Raw genomic sequence first — 18231 nt, 5'->3', positions numbered from 1 at the left:
CCTGAGTCCATGACACTCAGGATGGTACCTGAAATGGCAAACTGTAAGTGGATGGGCACTACCAGAGTCATGTACTGAGACTCACACTAGCATCGTAGACATTAGGAATGGAGGTGCTGGAGTGTGAAACCCACAGAATTAAGTTTAAGTATGGCCTGAGGACAATCTGCAGGGATACCAACCCCCAACCCTGCTTCCAGTAATCCTGACATCCCCATTCCAACAGGTTAAACCATCTAATTCCACAAGAGCCAACCTTGGCAACTTAGAAGAAGCCATTTCTTTTATTGTTGTTTATTATTCTACATTAAAGTTTGACTCAAAGAATTCTGTCATCTTCTGTCACCTTTTTAATATGACATAAGATTCTTAATTTAGGCAATGCTAGTTCTTTAGGATAGCTGGTTCAGCTCTTCCAGATTTTCTCATCTGGTGAGAAAATCACTAGCCCTCATCAGCCACAGAATCTGCAATTAGTGAGGGTGTGACATTGGGTGACAAGTCTCCACAGGGCTGCCACAGATCAGGAAATGACTTCTGGTGGTTATATAGATAATACTGTCAGGCCTTGACTTTCCTCGGTTTCTTTTCTTTTGGATGAAGACAAGCCAAGTGGGTGAGAAGAGACTCATTTCAAGAACATTGGAAGATACAAACATAAAGTCCATGACTTGCCATATGCTTGACTGTCAGGTAGAAAAGACATCTCCAACCTAGGACTCCCTTTCAATAAAGTTGGGTAAAAAGAAATCCAGGTTGTGTTTTTAGCTCTAATACATCCCCTCATTTAACAGGAAAGGCACATGAGGCCTAGAGGAGGAATGTGATGTCCAGGGTCACATGGTGTGTTTGGGACAGGACTGGGACCAGAGCACAGGTGTCAGGCCCCCATATCATGCTCATCTTGATTTTCCTGGTGTTGACCAACCCTCTGCTCTACATCCTACAGCAGGGAATGGCACCACAGTAGTGCTGAGTTGTAAAGCATTTACATTCACTTTATAGCTCCAGATCAGAGGGAGCTGGTGGAAGCAGACCTTGAGTCTGGTTTTACCACTGGGAGCTTGGAAGACAGACCTTCAGAGCTTTCTAAAGTCCTTGCTTGGTCCATGCTAAGGAAGAAGTCATAAAATTGAGGAACCTCGAGTCTTTCTATGCATTTATGTCCATCCATCTCTAACCACAGGCTCCTTTAACACTCCAGGCATCATTGTTGGGAGGACTAAGCTGTGTGTGGAAAGACACCTGACTGTGGGGCACCTGACTCCCAGAGAAGCCCTTATGTACATGTGGAGTGTGACAATGGTGGTGCGAGGCTTGGAAAGACAACAATAGTAGTAGGCAGTCCTGGGTCTTAGGAGTAAGTATATCATCTTCCAAATCAAGGCACTGCCTGCACCAGTATCAGTTTTGCATTTGCAGTGGCCTTGATCTTGGCTGACACTATCCAAAGGAAGGGCTGGCTCCACCCAGGAGTAGCTGCTGCTGGGTGTCTGCTGACTTTAGACACAGGAAGAGGTGATGAGCCAGTGGCTTTGAGATGAACAAGTTCTCATCCCCTCACAAAAACATACGTATGTACAAACACATACACACAAATACATATACACATGTGCACACATACACGACTACCACATCACAAGCCATCAAGAGAAACACCCTCCCATCCTGTCTGGTGTGGACCAACACATACACACACAAAGAGCACAGGGGCACATTACCATGGGTTTCTGTGGAGTGACTAAACCAAGCAAACTTCCCTTTCTTCTGATCAAGCAAGCCCGCTGGAGTGCCTCCTTTCACAGACAAGATGGTCAGTGTCAAGAACCAGGAACAAGACATCAATAGAGAACATGCAGTCAGCCATGGGCAAAAGAAAGAAACAGGAACTCAGCTTCCACATAGAGCATCCATTTTCATCTCCAAAAATTAACCAAAAATAAATAAACACATATATAAATAAAAGTAATAGACCAAAACATATAAGAAAATATGGCAAAATAGAACCAAAACCCCAAATCACATAAATTAACAACACAAAACAAATGGTGAGCTATGAGTAAAACCAATGCTATCCTTCATATCTACTTTAGCTTCAGTCTGCATGGGTACATCTAATGAGTGACCCCGATGTGAGGACTTCCCGGGAGGGGACTGCAAATCATCCCTGCTGCCTGCTTAGGGGGGGTGCCCCTCTCACAGGCTCAAGTAGGGAAACCGTTAACAGCAAACTGAAGCACTGGCCTCCACCTTCACCCACACCCACTGGCCAGTCTTCTGTATTCTCCTCCACGTGGGACCATGTCATGAAACTCCCACCTGTAGTGCACTCCAGGGCTCCCTAACCACCCACAGCTGGATGTGCCACTTACAGGTGGAAAAATGACCTGTTGACTTACTTTCCCCTTCATCCAGTTAAGTCATTGTGTTCTCTTCAGTGAAGATCATCAATTGACTTACTCCGATCACATCCAAAAACATATATGTATTTGTTTATATTTCTTTTCACAAATTTTATTTTTATTGTTCTTTGAGCAATATATATTCATTTTATGCATTTCTTTCTTTTTTTTTTTTTTGGAACTGGGGATCGAACCCAAAGCTTGTGAATGTGAGGCAAATGCTTTGCTACTGAGCTACGTCCCGGCCCCATTTTACACTCCTTTTGAATGAGCAGTGCATTTCGTTTTTTGTTTTCTTTTAAAGGGAGTTAATCTGAGAGTCTACTTTAATATAGAGTAGCTAAATTACCTTTTGTGTCTACTTTTATTTACTTTTAAAAGTCTGCCATAGGGTAATGCAGTATTTTATTTATTCTGTCTATTAGTAACTAATATTTGAAGACATTTACAATATTAATGGAACTTTTCCTAAGAGAAGAATGATTTTCATTTTTTTACATCTTAATACTGGGCTTTAAAAGAGAAAATTATATAATTATGGTCAAAATTATTTTGTCAAAAACTTATAATGCTTGGTGTTAGCATGTTTATGCATAACTCAGTTTTTGTTGTGAAGTTCTTTGGCTGCAAGAAAGAAAAGCAGAGAGGAAGATTGTTTCCGACTTTCTTATTTCACTGGTACCAGGTACTATGGACCAAATGTGGGTTTCTGGGCTGTCCTGTCCCTTGGCTTCTCAACACTGCATTTTTAGTAATATCATCAATGGTTAAAAGAGATGTATAGACTCCATCTTTTTTCTTTTTCTTTCTTTCCTTTTCATTTAACAAATAAGGTTTTTCTATGTTGCCCAGGCTGACCCCAAACTCCTGGACTCAAGGGATCCTCCTGCCTCAGCTTTTCTAGTTGCAGGGAGCAACCATGCCCAGCAGAAACTCCATCTTGCCCAAAATCAATTACATCCTTGAATTAATCATTCCCTCCCTCTCCCGAAACATCTACTTTTGGTGGCCACTCCTGCTTAAGTGGTACTTAGTAAGGCTATTTGTATAGAAATAGGGGTGCACAGCTATCGTCTCTCCCTGGTCTGCTTGGAAAACAGTTGTGTGCATACTGATCCCCTGACACTAGAAACCACACAGATCAACCTGTGATTTGGGGAAGGAGCATTAGCTCTAGGCACGGTCAGGTTTGGCATTCCTTGGTATGTCTGGGTTTGTAACTCCCGAGGGTTTATACACCTGATTGAGGGAATCTCCTATGAAACACCAGGTGACGTTTAGGCAGCCAGTTGGCCTGGCTGTCTGCAGCTGTGGTCACCAGATAAAGAGGCTCACAACACACCATCGTTATTTTCCCCTGTAGGAACTGAACTCTCTGTAAAACTAATGACTGACTCTGGACAACTCCTTCAATTACCTAAAATAAATCTCCTCGTGGTGGCTCTGCTCCAGGCTGGGCCAGGACATCAACCCCTATATTTTCCTTAAAAAGGAATCAGGTCTCACTTAGCTCCCACGATGACCACATGACATAAGGTGTGTGTCCAAAATGACCAAACCCATCCATGTGAATAAAAAATGACTCTGGAAGGGGTTTTAGTAAGCGTTTTGAGAGAGCAATTTGTGTTTTGATAAAGAAGAAAAAAGTCACTAAGGTTACCTGGCAATAAACCACAAAGGAAATAGCAAACAAAATCTTCTAGGCAATCCTCCCTTTTCTCTCCCTTTCTCCCTTCCTTCCCGTCCTGGAAGCTGGGGGGAGATATGTGGAGAACCATCTGCATCTGAAATATGCGCCTGCCCTGTCTTTCTGGATCCTGGCTCCTGGAGAGGCATCACAGCAAAATTCCATGTGGGAAAAGGAGGGATGAATTTGAGGAGAGGTGGTGAAATCTGCCTCGTTCTGAAAACTCTGGTTACCCAAAACAGCTCTGGCTTTGTCCCAGGGATGGGGCATTGGGAAGACCTTATGTGGCAGCTGGTAGGAATAGCTGGATACTTGCTAAGAGAAATGCCCAGTTTTCATTATGCACAACAGCGGGTAGCCTGTTACCCAAGCTCAGAGAACATCCACTACTGTCCACCTTTTAGCTCCCCTGTTGGGAGGGGGTTGAGGCATCAGGACCAGGCACCCCTAGCAGCAGCTGGAGTGGAAGCTGAAGGAGCTGAAGGCGTTTCTCACCCAACCTGAACATCCGTGGTGTGTGGTGGATGCTATAAGGAGCCAAGGCTGAGTCCTGGGACAGCCAGCCTTCTGGGACCCTATTGCCGAGGCTCCCATGCTCTTCTGATGGAACCTGGCCTGTTTACTTGGGCAGATGCCCCTTTTATGATATGAGTATATAACTAGTGTTTGTTTTCTCAAAGTACTAATCAGAATTATAATCAAGCAAAAGAAATCCAATTTCCTGCCTCACTCACTGTAATCTGGAATCCAAAACTCCCTATAGTTTGGCCATCCTATCTGTTATGGGTTGAATTATGTCTCCCAGAATTCACACATCCTAAAGCCCTGTACCTCGTAATGTGACTGTATTTGGAGATAGGGTCTTAAAGAAGTAATTAAACTACACTGAGGTCACAAGGGTGGGCTCCAATCTAATATAATTGGCATCCTTATAAGAAGAAATTTGGACACAGACACATACCTAGGGAAGACCTCATGAAGACTCGGGAGAAGACAGCCATCTTTAAGCCAAGAGCACAGGCCTAGAACTGATCCTTGCCTCACGGCTCATGAGGAACCAACCTCACTTGCACCTTGATCTCAGACTTCTGGCTCTAGGACTGTGAGAAAATCGTTGTCTGTTGCTGAAGTCTGTGGCACTGTATTAGGCAGCCCCAGGGGATTAAAGTGTTCTCTCCACCCGCATTTCCTGTTGCTTCCTGCAGAAACTCTCCAGCCAAGTCAGGCTGCACTCCTCATTGTCCCTTGACTGTACCATCTTTATTCCAACTCTGGGCTTTTGTTCACATGGTGTCATATACCGTGTCTTCTCCCTGGAGTGCCTGACCCCCTCCTCTCACCTAGCAGGAGTCAGCAAACTTCCATTCTACAGACCAGAGCTGCAGAGCTGCAGGAAAGAACAAAACTGTGGGTACTGAAAAGCCTAAAAATGTTTACTGCCTGACCCTTCATAGAAAGAGTTGGCTAATCCCTGATCTATTCAAATCTCATCCGTTCCAGGAGGCCCTAGTTCTAGTCTGTAGCAGCTTCCAGAACCCTCCATTGCCCACTACGTCACCTCTTCTGATCTCCTGAAACACTGGGATCTGGGAATTTTTATGGTTTTATTTACTTTTTTTTTTTTTAGTTACACGTGACAGTAGAAGCCATTTTGATAAAATTACATAAGCATGGGATATATCTTATTCTAATTAGGACCCATTCTTGGGCATCTGAGAAGTTTAAGCCAAAACCTGGAATCAAGTTTTAGATCCAGTCTCTCCCAGCCAAGTGACTGGGTAAGTGACTTAATCTTTCTGAACCCAAGTTCTCTCATCTATAAAAAGGAGACAATGATATTATTTACTCCAAGAGCTTTGGGTAAGGGTTAAGTGAAATAATATTTGTAAAAATAAATTTGTAAAATGGCTAGTATATAAACATTTGCTAATATTAAAACTAAATTTAAACTTTTTTTCTTAAAGTTTGTTTTATTTCACAGAATTAGATTTGTCTCCCTGACTGAACTTTAATTTTCCAAGGCCACAGACTACCTTAGAATTCTGTGGACTCCTTTTCTGATCCTGAGAAACTATAGTCACAACACCTTACATCTCCATGGAATTTTAATATGTTCCCTATATATCTTGTATTGTTCTCCATCCTTCCAAACCATGCCCTGTACCCTGGATTTGACCTCTGTAAACTGCATCAAGGAATTCTCCTTCACTGGGTCTCCTGCTGGGTTGGCCAATGGGTGGGCCTGAGAAAGGGATGCTGGGCACTCACCCCTGGCTCCTGCATGTAGGGTTGGCATAGATTGGCTGCATCTTGCTGCCAAAGGCCATGAGTCCGGTCACATGGCCCTCTCCCAAAGCTGCCTTCTGACTCTGAAAAATGCTCCCTCTCTTTGGACCTTCAGGCCTGTGGTGGTAACAGCTCCCATAGTTGCTACAACAGGGTGCTGCACTGTTCCTCGCTGACTTCCTCAAACCCTGCCTGCAACTTTATCTAATCCTCCTAACTCATCCAGTTTAACAGTACCCTCTGTTCTCGTGAGGACCCTGACAGAATGGTCCTTCTGGAGCAGGAAGGCATATGTCATTATTCTCATTCACCACCAACTTGAAGTTAGGTGCTTAAGGTTAGATCTAGTATGTGGTAGAGAATATCTAATTCTGGGTCCAGGGCTCTCCTGGCCATGTTAGGCAACCTCTGGAATAGCTTTGCTCAAGTCCATGTCCCAGGGGCAAGATTGGCAAGAACTGGTGACGCAGGTACTACAACAGGGCTGCCTTACCCCATGGCAGGTGGAATCAGACATTCCAATTGTAGTTACTGCTCTTTTGGGAGGACCTAAGGCATGTTCCTTCTGATTTACTTTTCCCTTGCAGAAAAAAACAACATGGGAAATTATTCCTTGCTATTTTTCTTCAGTGTGATTGATCAAACAGATGGCCACAGTGACAGTGACAGTGACAGTGAAGGAGCCCTTCACAGGTTTTGACCACCCCAGAATCTTAGAAATCTCAGGAATCTCCCTGGTGCTGTGAGTCAAGGAAGTACCACAATGGTTCTTTTCTTGCCTCTGACTCTCAATAGCTCCTAAGCTTTGACGAATAGCATAATTTGGGGTCTCATTTTTTTTCTCTTGCCTGGCTGAACCAAGCTAGATAAGGAAGGTCTCTTCTGAGGGAACGTAAGAGAGAGAGAGAGAGAAGAAAACTAGATTGTAGAAAAATAGGAAAGAGACAGTGAGAGAGAAAAAGAAGAGAGAGAACAAAGGGGTACCCAGGCACAAAAGTCTGCCTGAGTGGAAAGGTCACAGAGAAAGGTACCACCTGCTTCCAGAACCTTCTCAACAACTTCCTGTCAGCCCAGCCCAGCTTGGCCTCCTCCACATAAGCAATTAAAACTGGGTTGATTTTAAGCCATCAGAAAGTAAATATAAAAAAGGATTAAATATTAAGAAGCCAAACAAAGTGGCCTTATTAAAAAGGCACAATATAAGCATGATGTGCCAGTGTAATAATCATTATTACTGCTATAAACTGGGAGGAGGCATAAATGCCTGCCCTTGATCTGCAGCCATAATCCAAAGAAGAAAACAAGGGTCGTTGTGAACTCAGCAGGCCATAAACATCCAGTGCTCCCAAGCAGAAAATTTCTCTCCACCATTATGGTCCCATGGGGTCAGGCCACTTCCGTTAATCCAGGGGGCTGAGGGAAAGCCAGGAGAGGTGAGAAGAGCCAGGGACGAGTTGGGCAGCATCCAACAGACTTCTGGACTCTGGCACATCCCTCACCTTCTTTTCCCTACCCATCTTCACTAGGGGTGACAGGGCAGCATGGAACACGTGCAGGCGCTCAGGACGTCTGATCGCATGGGGGAGTTAGACAGCCCAAAGGGAAAGCACACCTCACATGCAACCATTGGGGACGAGACAGGGATCTTATGGTCACAGGCTGTGGTGGCCTCTCTGTTCAGAACTCCTTTAGAAGCCCAATTCTTTAGGCATATTACCACTTTTAGACTGGAGAGGGGATATTATTCTAGCTCCCAAGGTTTAGCAGATGGTCACCCACAGGATGATGTGTGTCCCTAATCCCTCTCCAGTCTAGCCCAGTCATTTTAAAATCTTGTCTCCTCAGAGTATTACAACAGCATTATCAGTCATTTCTACCTTAATAATAATATTATTAATATTAATAGTAGTTTTGTTTTTGATCATTTACTACATGTATCAGCTATCTTTCATGTAATTTACATACATTAACTGACTTAACCCCATGAGGGACATATTATATGTGTCAATTTTATGATGATGAAATTGAGGCTTAGAGAATTCAGTCACTTATTCAAAACAAGCAGCTAACAAGATCCAGGATTTGAACCCAGGTAGACCTGATGCCAAGTCTATCCTCTCAGTCCCTGTACATATTATATAAATTTATAAAGCCCTTTCCTAATCACACAAGAGAGGAAGAGAATGAAAGAGATCTGAGAATGTGCTTGGGTCACTAAGAGGAGAAGGGCAGAGAGTGGAGGTGGCAGTCCTGGAAAGATGTCCTTATTTAACCCTCCTGCCCCCCGCCTCCCTGCTAACAATCCTGGGAAGACAGGGAGAGCAGGAAGCAGAGCAGCATACTTAGGAGCATGGATTCTGAGCTAGGTGGTCTGAGTTTGAATCCTGTCTCTTCCATTTTGGAGCTATGTAGTCTTGATACTTCTTACCTCTGTGTCTCAGTTTCCCCAATAAAAAGTGGAGCTCTTAATCAGATCTGTAGCACAGGCTCAGAAGAGGTCTGTAAGATGGTAGGCCAGCCTTTCGTTTTATAGGTAAGAATGTTAAAGCCCAGAGAGGGTTAGTGAATTGCCCAGAGACACGGGTAGACAACCTCTTCCTGCCATCCAGTGCTGCCTCCCCTTTTCATGTGCCAATGACTCACGTCACAGAAAGCCCATCTTGGTCAGAAAGGCATTATAGCCCAGCACAGACCCTATGCTTCCTCCTTTGTCTGGAATCCAAAAGTTCCATTGTGGATAAGCTCTGAACTTTGTATCCTTTCTTTGTTTACGACAGTTTTATAGAGCTCATGATTCACTCTCAGTTTCTCTTCTCTTGGCTCTGTCTCCCCCTTCACTGCTTTCTGCTACTCAGGATAATTTTGATCCAGGTCAGATTTCCTGCAAGGAGTTGCCACAGGGGCCCAGCACTAGCCTGAAGGATGCAGGGACCCACAGAGGGTGAGCCATCTTGAGCAAGGAGCAATACTTCTCCAGAAGGGTCTGAGTCTTGTCTTTCCGTTCAGCAAGCAAGTAAATTGCTGCCTTAAATTTCTAGGCTGCCTCCATTAATGGCATTTATGTGAAATGAGTCATTTTAGTTCCCATCCCAACCCCATGGTGCCTCTTCAGCTCCATAATTTCATGAATGAGTTTAAGGGCAGCTGTCAGAGTATCAATCAGCCTGCCCCCTTCTGGGTAAATCCTTTAATTAATCTCCCAACTTGCTGGACTTCTGCGGTTGTTTTGTCCTCCTTGCGGGGCTGTGGATGGTGGCCTTGGTCTGTCTGGCTACTGTAATTGCCCACATCATTCATCAAGCAGCAGTTCTTTGTGTTGGACAAAGAACCAGGGAGGCCAAGTTTCTCTCTCCTCTGGACCAGTCAGGATTAATTAAGACAGAGGCTCAGGGCTCAGGACCACACTTAAAGGTGGGCAGCAGCCAAAGGGAGATCTCGGATTGTGAAGGACCATGTTCTATGACTTACAGAGAACAGGGGAAGAAAGCTGACAGGTTGAATTTAGAAAAGCTATGCTAGGAGGCCTCATCACCCTCTTCCACTATCTGAAGTCTTCTCCCACGGGAGGAAGACAGCGCCTGCCACAAGGCAAATGCACCAGGAAGGAGACCTGGGGGAAGATTTTGCCCTAATGACAGTAAAATTTCCCACATGGCCCTGCTGCCAGAAGAAGTGAGGTAGTGCTCATTATTGAGGTTTTTCCAGCAAAGCCTGGATCCGCATCTGCTGGGGGGCTCGAAGGGGAGATTCCTAAGATTTCTTTTGCCTGAGAAAAAATAAATTGAGCCTTACAAGAAAGGTGCGCCATGCTTCGTTGAAACACCAAGTTGTTGATTATTTGAGGGGAAGCGGAGATGGAGCGATGGGCACAGAGAGAAAAGCGACTTCATCAATCACTTCATTGTCACTTGCCATGAAGAATCTTCAGGCTGCCTCCCAAGGCTCTTTGTCATGTGGCCTCACTCTATCCATCTAGTTTCATTTTTCCATCTTTCAGCATTTGCCTTCTGATCCAGGCACCGGGCCCTGTACTCTCGGCTTGCAGACTATGCCATGTGCAGCTCAGCCTGCTCTGACACCGTTTGATGGACAGCCAAACACCTGTAGCGTGCTTGCTAGGGGCTGTGCACCTCCTAGGAGTCTTTGCCCTCTGCACGCTCTTGAAACCCCTTCTGCTCCTGCACATTCACAAGACCCTTCTTTCCCACCCAGCCCTGCGGCCTTCAGGAAGCCTTCCTGACTCACACAGCATCACGGGATTTACTTTCTCCTAAGACATTCACTATTTGTGCCATGCCCATTAGGGCTCTGGGAGACACACAGTTCTTTTTCTGCTCATTATAAAACAAATACAGAAGCATGTGGCATTGAAGTAATGGCATGATATTGCTTCATTTGGTGCTCACGATAACCTGAGGATACAGGGATGGTGTATTCATCCACAACAGGAGATGGGGAAACTGAGGCTTTGGATAAGCCAAACTGGGCAGGGACTTGCATAGACTTGCATAGACCCTCTCTGTTCTTTGCTCCTTGGTGTTTCCTGAGCCAACTGCACTGCACCTTTGACACTCACTCCCCAAGGTCAAGGCTACCCAAGCCCCGCCTCGATGACTCCACCTGGCCTGGTCTCCTCTCCTCTGCTCTTTCCATTTGAAATTTCATAGAGCACGGGCTTCGAGTGGCTGCCATAGGCTGAGTTCCTGGTTGGCTCAGTAGGAAATGGTCCAGGCTGGGAGTGTGACCTGTAACTTCGGCTGGAGGCCCAGGAGCCAGGGCACTACATTGGCTAGTACCACAGTGCACACACACCAAATTCAGCTGTCCTGTTTTCCCTTCTTCACTCTTGGAGAGGGGTACACAGGAGTGTGTCTGAGACAGGGCCAGGGCAGCACTGTTCATTCATTCACTGTTCCTTCAGAGCTGGGACTAGGTGTGCGAGCTCCTTCCTGCCTCCTCTGCTATTTCAGGTAAGAGTGGAGATGTGGCTACTGGTGGGCAGCGGCTGTCCAAGCCCGCAGCAGCTCAGCCAAACACAGAGAAGGGAAAACTGACCCCATGACATGGAAGGAGAGATGGGTTTTCAGGCTGCTCAGAGCTACTCTTGTGGTTCTTTGGCCCAGACTCTCCCTCTGGATTCTTCTGCTAAAGGCTGAATCTGAATCAAAGGCCTCACTCACCCTTCATCCTTTTTCCTTTTTGCCCTAATCTCCTGTGATTTCCCTGGGGAGCTGAACTTGCTGGAGGGGCCAATTGTTCTTCCCTTAGAAGACAGAAATGGTGTTTGAAACCCTGAGAACAGGGACCAGTGTCTTCAACAGGCAAAAGGCCTGAAGGCACAGCAGGGTGTGGGAATGCTAATGATCCAAAAAATGCCTTTGAAGGGCAGGCCCAACCTGGCTATTCTTCCTCTGAGACTTAGATAAGGATTGGTGCTGCAGGTTCAGGGTCCAGGAACCCCAGCATGAAGGAAAAGACCCAGAGATGCTGGCTGAGGTGCCTTGGGATTCATAAAGGCCGGCTGTGTGGTCAGTACAACGTGCAGGTGCGGCTGGCTCTACAGCCGGAGCCTGGGTACCCTGGGTGGACTCAAGCAAGTCTTCTGCCTTTGCCTTCTGCATTGCAGTGGTGATAACTACCTGGATATTTGGCGAAAATGGAAACTGGCCTTATTTGTTTGGAGCAAGCAGAAAGGAGACTTTTTTTTTTCCCTTAAAGAGACAGGGTCTTGCTGTGTTGCCCAGGCTGGTCTCTAATTCCTGGGCTCAAGTGATCCTCCTGCTTCATTCTCCTGACTAGCTGGGACAACAGGAGCACACCACTATGTCTGTTTTTTTTTTTTTTTTATCTGATCTCAATTACACTGTGTGTGTGAGTAGGGGAGAATGGACCCCCCTGGTGGATGGGAGTGACCAAGTATGGTTGTCAGCCATGCAGAGGAGAGAGGTGCTGCAGGGACCGGGGGTGGAAAGGCAGAGAAGAAGAGAGGCAGGCAAGAAGAGAGGCAAGCAAAGAGGTCTGCTAGTACCTCACTCCAGAGCCAGGAGTGCAGAGTTGGTCTTCTCCTCAGGACACGCCCACTGTTTAGGAAGATGCGCTGTTTTACAGCTCCTAGGGTTACTGGGAGGACCCAGGAAGAAGAGGTGGGAAAAGCTTTGAAAAGCACCACCTCCAATGGAAACATGAGGCAGGAGGGAGAGCCGAGACAGCAAAGCAATTAGCGTGAGTAATTAACCATGCAAGGATAATTAACAGCGCCACTGGGAGGATGCCAATGCACCCATGGACATTTTAGACCCGTGTGCTGAAGTTAAATAGCTGCAGGTGTCAGATCCCGAGGACAAAGTCTTTTCCAAAAAGTGAAGAAATGTCAAGATGAAAGGGGTTTCTTGTGAAATGGCAAGGCATGTGTCTACCATGGAGGGTGTCTGACAAGAGGGTGGAGCGAGACTCCATACTGCAGAGGTTGTTGAGGAGTCTGATGCTTACAGGGGGTGTGGGAGAGGCAGAGGAAACCTCTGGGGCATTTCAGCACTGAGATAACTTCCTTTTGACACTTTCAAGGCAGAGACAACAGTGATCAGGATATTCGCTCTCAGAAAAGAGCAGAAGAGGAGGAGCCTCCAAGATAGAAGTCAGCTGCTGTGTGCTGGGGGCAGCTGTCCTAAGCTTCTAAGCAGCAGCCATTTCCCCTTTTGCAGCCATCTACTGCTCTATCAAGGAGGGGGGAGGAGCTACTGTCTACAAAATGAGGACATCTGGGGCTGGGGCTGGGGCTGCAGCTCAGTGGCAGAGTGCATGCCTAGCATGTGAGGGCACTGGGTGCAAACCTCAGCACCACATAACAATAAATAAAATAAAGCTATTGTGTCCATCTACAACTAAAAACAAGACAAAACAAACAAATAAACAAAAAAAAACTAATGCTTTAAAAAAAAATGAGGCCATCCTCTCCCTAGATGAAACTCCAAGATAAGGTTAAAAATTTATAGAAAATTAGAGATTCTTTAGGTGTTATTTTTACAGGTCAGTGAAGGGTTGTCTGAGGTCAAGAGCTAGTTTGTGTTCTTAACTGGGACTAGGAACCAGACCCCCTGACTTCCTTTCTAGAGCTTCTTTTCACTCTTCCTCTTCCCACCACAAGCCTCCTCATTCTGCAGGGTGACCTTGTCCTCTTTCCCACCTGAAAAGAGACTGAGGGTAGATTCTGGAGGCAGACTTGGTGTGCCTCCAGGCGAGCTTGTGGAAGCCTCTATTAGTCATCTGGCCTTGGATAAATGACCTAAACCTTTCCTTTCTTTCTTTCTTCCTTCTTTTTTTATGGATTCTTTCTAGTTATACATAACATTAAGATACATTTTAGCATAATCACAAAAGTGTGGAATATAATTTGCTCTAATTGAGTCCTGAGCACTTCTCCTTCTCCCTCCCTCCCCCTTTACCCCTCCCTCTACTGATCTTTCTGCAATTTATTTATAGGTTTTTTAAAATTAGTGTCTTGTGGATAGACTTGATGTTGGGAGTCACTGTGCTGTGCTTTTGTAATCTAAAAATGGAAATAATGGTACCAATCTGAGAAGGTTAAGTGAGGAGTAAAGACAGTATTCCTAAAATGAGGTGCTTAATTAATTGTTGCTGTTGTGCATAATCTTCAACAACAATGCTCAGTGTGTATGTGTACGTGCATATGTGTGTGTGCATGCATGTGTGTGTGTGCGTGCATGTGTGTGCAATGCCTGGACACAGTATATTTATTGGACAACATAAAAGCAAAATGTGGGTCAAAGAGGAGCAGCTCAGGATCACCTGCTTTGTATCTCAAAGGTCAGTGGGAGTCTGAAAACTTACTGGTGATGACAAATGTGTCTCAGGGCCAACCTCTAATGATGCCACAGTTAGTGATGTTCCCTTTGGGGCCACTGGCTTCCCAGATGTGTTCATCACTGTTGGCTTTCTCAAAGTGAACTATTCATGCTGTCCCTACTGTGTGCTAACAGCAACTTACCCATGACATAGTCCTTGTCCTGGAAATGCTTTAATAGCTGTGAGAAGATAATTTGTAAAAAAATCTTTCACTTTGGTTGATCATGAAAAAATATGTAGCAGAACCAGAAAAAAAAAAAAAAAGACAGCTGCATTAACCTCCCTATTGTGCCTCTTGAATTCTTCTTTTAACCTTAACCTAAACCAAGGACCCCCGGGGATAGTGTGGGTTCTCTTAATCAGCCCTCTGCCATGTCAGCAAAAGTTATTTATGACCATAATCTGTGCTCCATGGTGGCCCACCTGGCCTTGCTTTGATGATTCACTGGGGTCAAGCTGAAACATAGGCTGGCCACGGCTGTATATTTTAACTGGAAAGTTTTTGCTTCTATGAACAAGGGACACCAGTAACAAAGTAATATGAGGCCTCAGTTCCAGTTTGGTTTTTAATAGATTATGGTCTGAACATATTTTTCAATATGCAACAATTGGGTTAGTCTAATGACAAATGTCATCCCGGACCACTGCCAGAGCAACATGCCATTTCCATTAGGAGTAATATTTCCTGGCCAGATTAAGACATGGAAAATAATTTTTGGTTATCAACAATTCCCTTCAGTTTCACTGATCTGATTAAACTTAGCAACGGAAAGAGGAATTTACAAATTAGATGCTGTTCTCTATTTATTACCAAAATGGTTGCTTTCCACTACATCCAGGAGATACAGTTGAGATCTCATTAAGTCTCAGCTTGTGATAACATTTACTCCATAAGTCTCCATCGCAGCCAGTGAATGAAATGAGCACTATGCGAAGACCACATAATGGATGAAATCAAACCTCTGCCCCCTTTGAAGGGAACTGACCTTTTCAAGGCTTAAATGTATTCAGCTTTCCAGTCCTAAAGAACCAACTAGGAATTTATTCTTGGTGTTCTCTTAACTGTTTCCTGACAGCTCTTCTTAGCTGGCTAGCTGGCTTTAGTGAGATAGAACAAAATGAAGAGCATTTCCAACACTTCCCCAAACATATTTGAAGAAAGGGGAGTAGAGAAGAGTGCACAAAGAAAAACATGGTTGAAGAGTCCCGTCCCACCCTAGAAGTGAAAAGAAACGTTGACAAGGAATAGAAGATGGAAATTTAATTTACAGGTCTGCTTCATTAGATAGCCTCTGCTGGACTAGAACTGGCCCAATCTGGTTTTAGATCTAACATAGTGACAAGGCAAGCCCAAATCATCTGTTCCAAGCAGCGAGATTCTGAGGGCTTCCAAGCCAAGACCTCATTCTTACCTTCCAATTTCCCACCCCTTTTGCAACCAGTATTCACTAACTGCCTATGCCCCAGGCTCTGGGTTGGTGCTGAGAAAACAAAAATCCCTACACAACACAGCAGATGGTATGAGATAAATCAATAAATAGATACAATAGGTCACTGCAATACGTGTTCGTTTGCAGGTATTGGATAGGTGTTCTGGGAGGACTAACGAAGGAATGAAACACTGCTGGGCAGGAGGAGTAGAGAAGGCAGAAGATGAGGGGTGCCCAGGGTGAGTTTGGAAGGCGGGCAGCAGTTCATAAGGCAGATGGTAGGGTTGGGCTTTCCGTGCAGAGAGATCAGTGTATGTATAGGTGTGCACATGATCTTTGGAAAAACAAGCTGGCTTTCAGGATGCAGGCCATCCTGCTTGAGACCCAGTACAATTCCAAGAGTCTGAGGATGTCAGGATCATAGAATCGGTTGAATTTCTCGGGTCTGATAGACTAGAATGATCCAGGCTTGATTCAGACTCCTAGGGATAAAGCTAATGTATATAAATTTAGAGCTGTAGAAACAAAACCCAGAGCTGGAAGGATTTTGCAGTTGTCTGATATGACATCTTTATTCCACAAACAGGGAAACTGGGAGAGGCAAATTGCAGACTGGTCATTGAGTGGAGCCTGGAAGGTCGGCTGCCTGGGTTTCTCAGACTCCTATCAGTTCCACTGCAACCCAGGAGGGCTGCTCAAACCCCAAGCCCTAGCATCTTATTAGGAGATAAAGATGAGGGTCTTTCACCTCACATTTCTGTACTCTCAGCTCAATCCATCAAGGGGTATGACTTAATGGATTAAAAGACAACTAAGGAATTATGGAAATTATAGTTAAGAGAAATGATTTTATTCCTTCTACCAGGTTTAAGAAACAGATGTATGGATAAAGAAAATGGGTATATATACACAATGCACTATTATTCAGTCATAAAAAAGAATGATGTTAGTTTTGCTGGTAAATGGATGGATCTGGAGACTATTATAGTAAGTGAAATAAGCCAATCCCAAAAAACCAAAGGCTGAACTGATATGCAGAAGCTAACACACAGTAAGGGGTGGGGGGGAGGGAAGAATAGAAGTTTAGAGGAGTAGACAAAGGGGAATGAAGGGAAGTGGGAGATGGGAATAGGAAAGACAGGAGAATGATTTCCTATGTTCATATATGAATACATGACCAGTGAAACTCCATATCATGTACAACCACAAAATAGGAAGTTATACTCTATGTATGCATAATATGCCGAAATACACTCTACTGTCATATATATCTTTAGAATAATTAATTTTAAAAAGAAGCGCTGTAGTTTTTGTTAAAGCTTGACATCTTTTTGATGGAAAACTAGGGTCAGTGCCTGATTTTTGGCAACCGACCTCTTAACTTTCTCATCAATGCAGAGGGGCAGAAGGAGTCGTGGGTCAAGCAGGGTAGGACCTTCTACCACTGACTCCACTTTTCATGCCAACCAGATGCCCTCCGTCAGGGGGTTGCAGGTGTCTTTTTTTTTTCCTGCCTCCTTTGAGCAGAGCAAATTCTACACCAATCTTCCACTCTAGCCAGACCCAGCTGACTTTAGCAGATACTAATAAATATAAGACTCTAACTCTGAACATTTCTGACATGAAAGAGGCCCTTCGTTTCTCCTTGCCCCTGTGTTTGGTGTATGTGCAAGGGGAGTGCATGTCTGTGTGTGTGCGTGTATTCTGTGTTTGTTAGGATTCTGTTAACATAATAACTGATCTGACATTAGATACCGTTATCATCTCTCAAGTTATTGCCAGGAGATAATGGATGGATCAACTGCTTTGAAGCTTGGAAACGAGAAGGTAAACAAAGGCTTGTCCCCTGAAAGCCAGACTGCCAAGCATATAATTAAGGCTCTTTACCTGGTCAGCGAGTCATGGAGGACAGATCTATTCTCTCACTCCCAAGCAAAAGGCATAGGCCAGGCCCAGTGCAACAACAAGAATTCAATGGTTTTGGCCTGTGTTTTTGTTTGCACTTGACTCTGACCTTGGTGTGCTGCATTCCTGCACATGAAAGTCCTCAGAATAAGATCTAGGGTTTGTGGGTCAAAACCACCTCAGGCTTGGTAAATAATTTTTAGAGCATGACTTAGGGAGCAGCAAGAGCTCATCTGTCTAGATACTTAAGAATACTAAAAAATGTCATAATGTTCTTACTTTCTTGGTAAAATAAGGCAAAACTCTGAAGAACCTTATAGAATTCAAATATATATGTTGGGGGGGGGGGAGGACAAACCTTTAAATTTCTGTTATCAAAACTTATCTGTCTAGCAGATGACTTCTGAAGATTTTTGATGGGAAGATTCTTGGTCAGTCTGATGAATGAATATAATGTAAGCCTAATTCTTAGACGTCTAGAAGAATTAATAGAAATTAAGTTACAATTTATGTACACTTTTAGGATTAAGTAAAAGGCTGACACTTTTTTCTTCTCTTAGGGATCTGGAGATACCCTGTAGAATAGGACACCCTACTCTTTGGCTCTGTTCATGATGACCTCGATAGAGACCATTCATTCATGGATGGAATTTTTAGA

General features: G+C 44.5%; 1 protein-coding gene across 35 annotated transcripts in view; it reads right to left on the bottom strand.

Moving 5' to 3' along the window:
- Nucleotides 1-18231, bottom strand: part of Cacna1c (calcium voltage-gated channel subunit alpha1 C) — a 699954-nt gene that overhangs the window by 140661 nt on the left and 541062 nt on the right. For 15 of the 35 annotated variants that reach the window (XM_058584157.1, XM_058584165.1, XM_058584160.1 and 12 more), the window contains exon 10: nucleotides 1722-1796. The exons of 19 other annotated variants lie outside the window; for them this stretch is intronic. In XM_058584157.1, coding sequence (XP_058440140.1) covers nucleotides 1722-1796 — 75 coding nt within the window. The remainder of the gene's footprint in view (nucleotides 1-1721; nucleotides 1797-18231) is intronic. One more of the 35 variants, XM_058584158.1, reaches the window with a different exon arrangement.

Source organism: Marmota monax, unplaced genomic scaffold (assembly GCF_021218885.2).
Source record: "Marmota monax isolate L192 unplaced genomic scaffold, Marmota_monax_Labrador192_F-V1.1 WCK01_AAM20220418_F8-fsc00163, whole genome shotgun sequence".
Classification (NCBI taxonomy): domain Eukaryota; kingdom Metazoa; phylum Chordata; class Mammalia; order Rodentia; family Sciuridae; genus Marmota; species Marmota monax.
The sequence above is the reverse complement of the archived record's forward strand: the minus strand, read 5'-3'. Positions and strand labels throughout refer to the sequence as shown.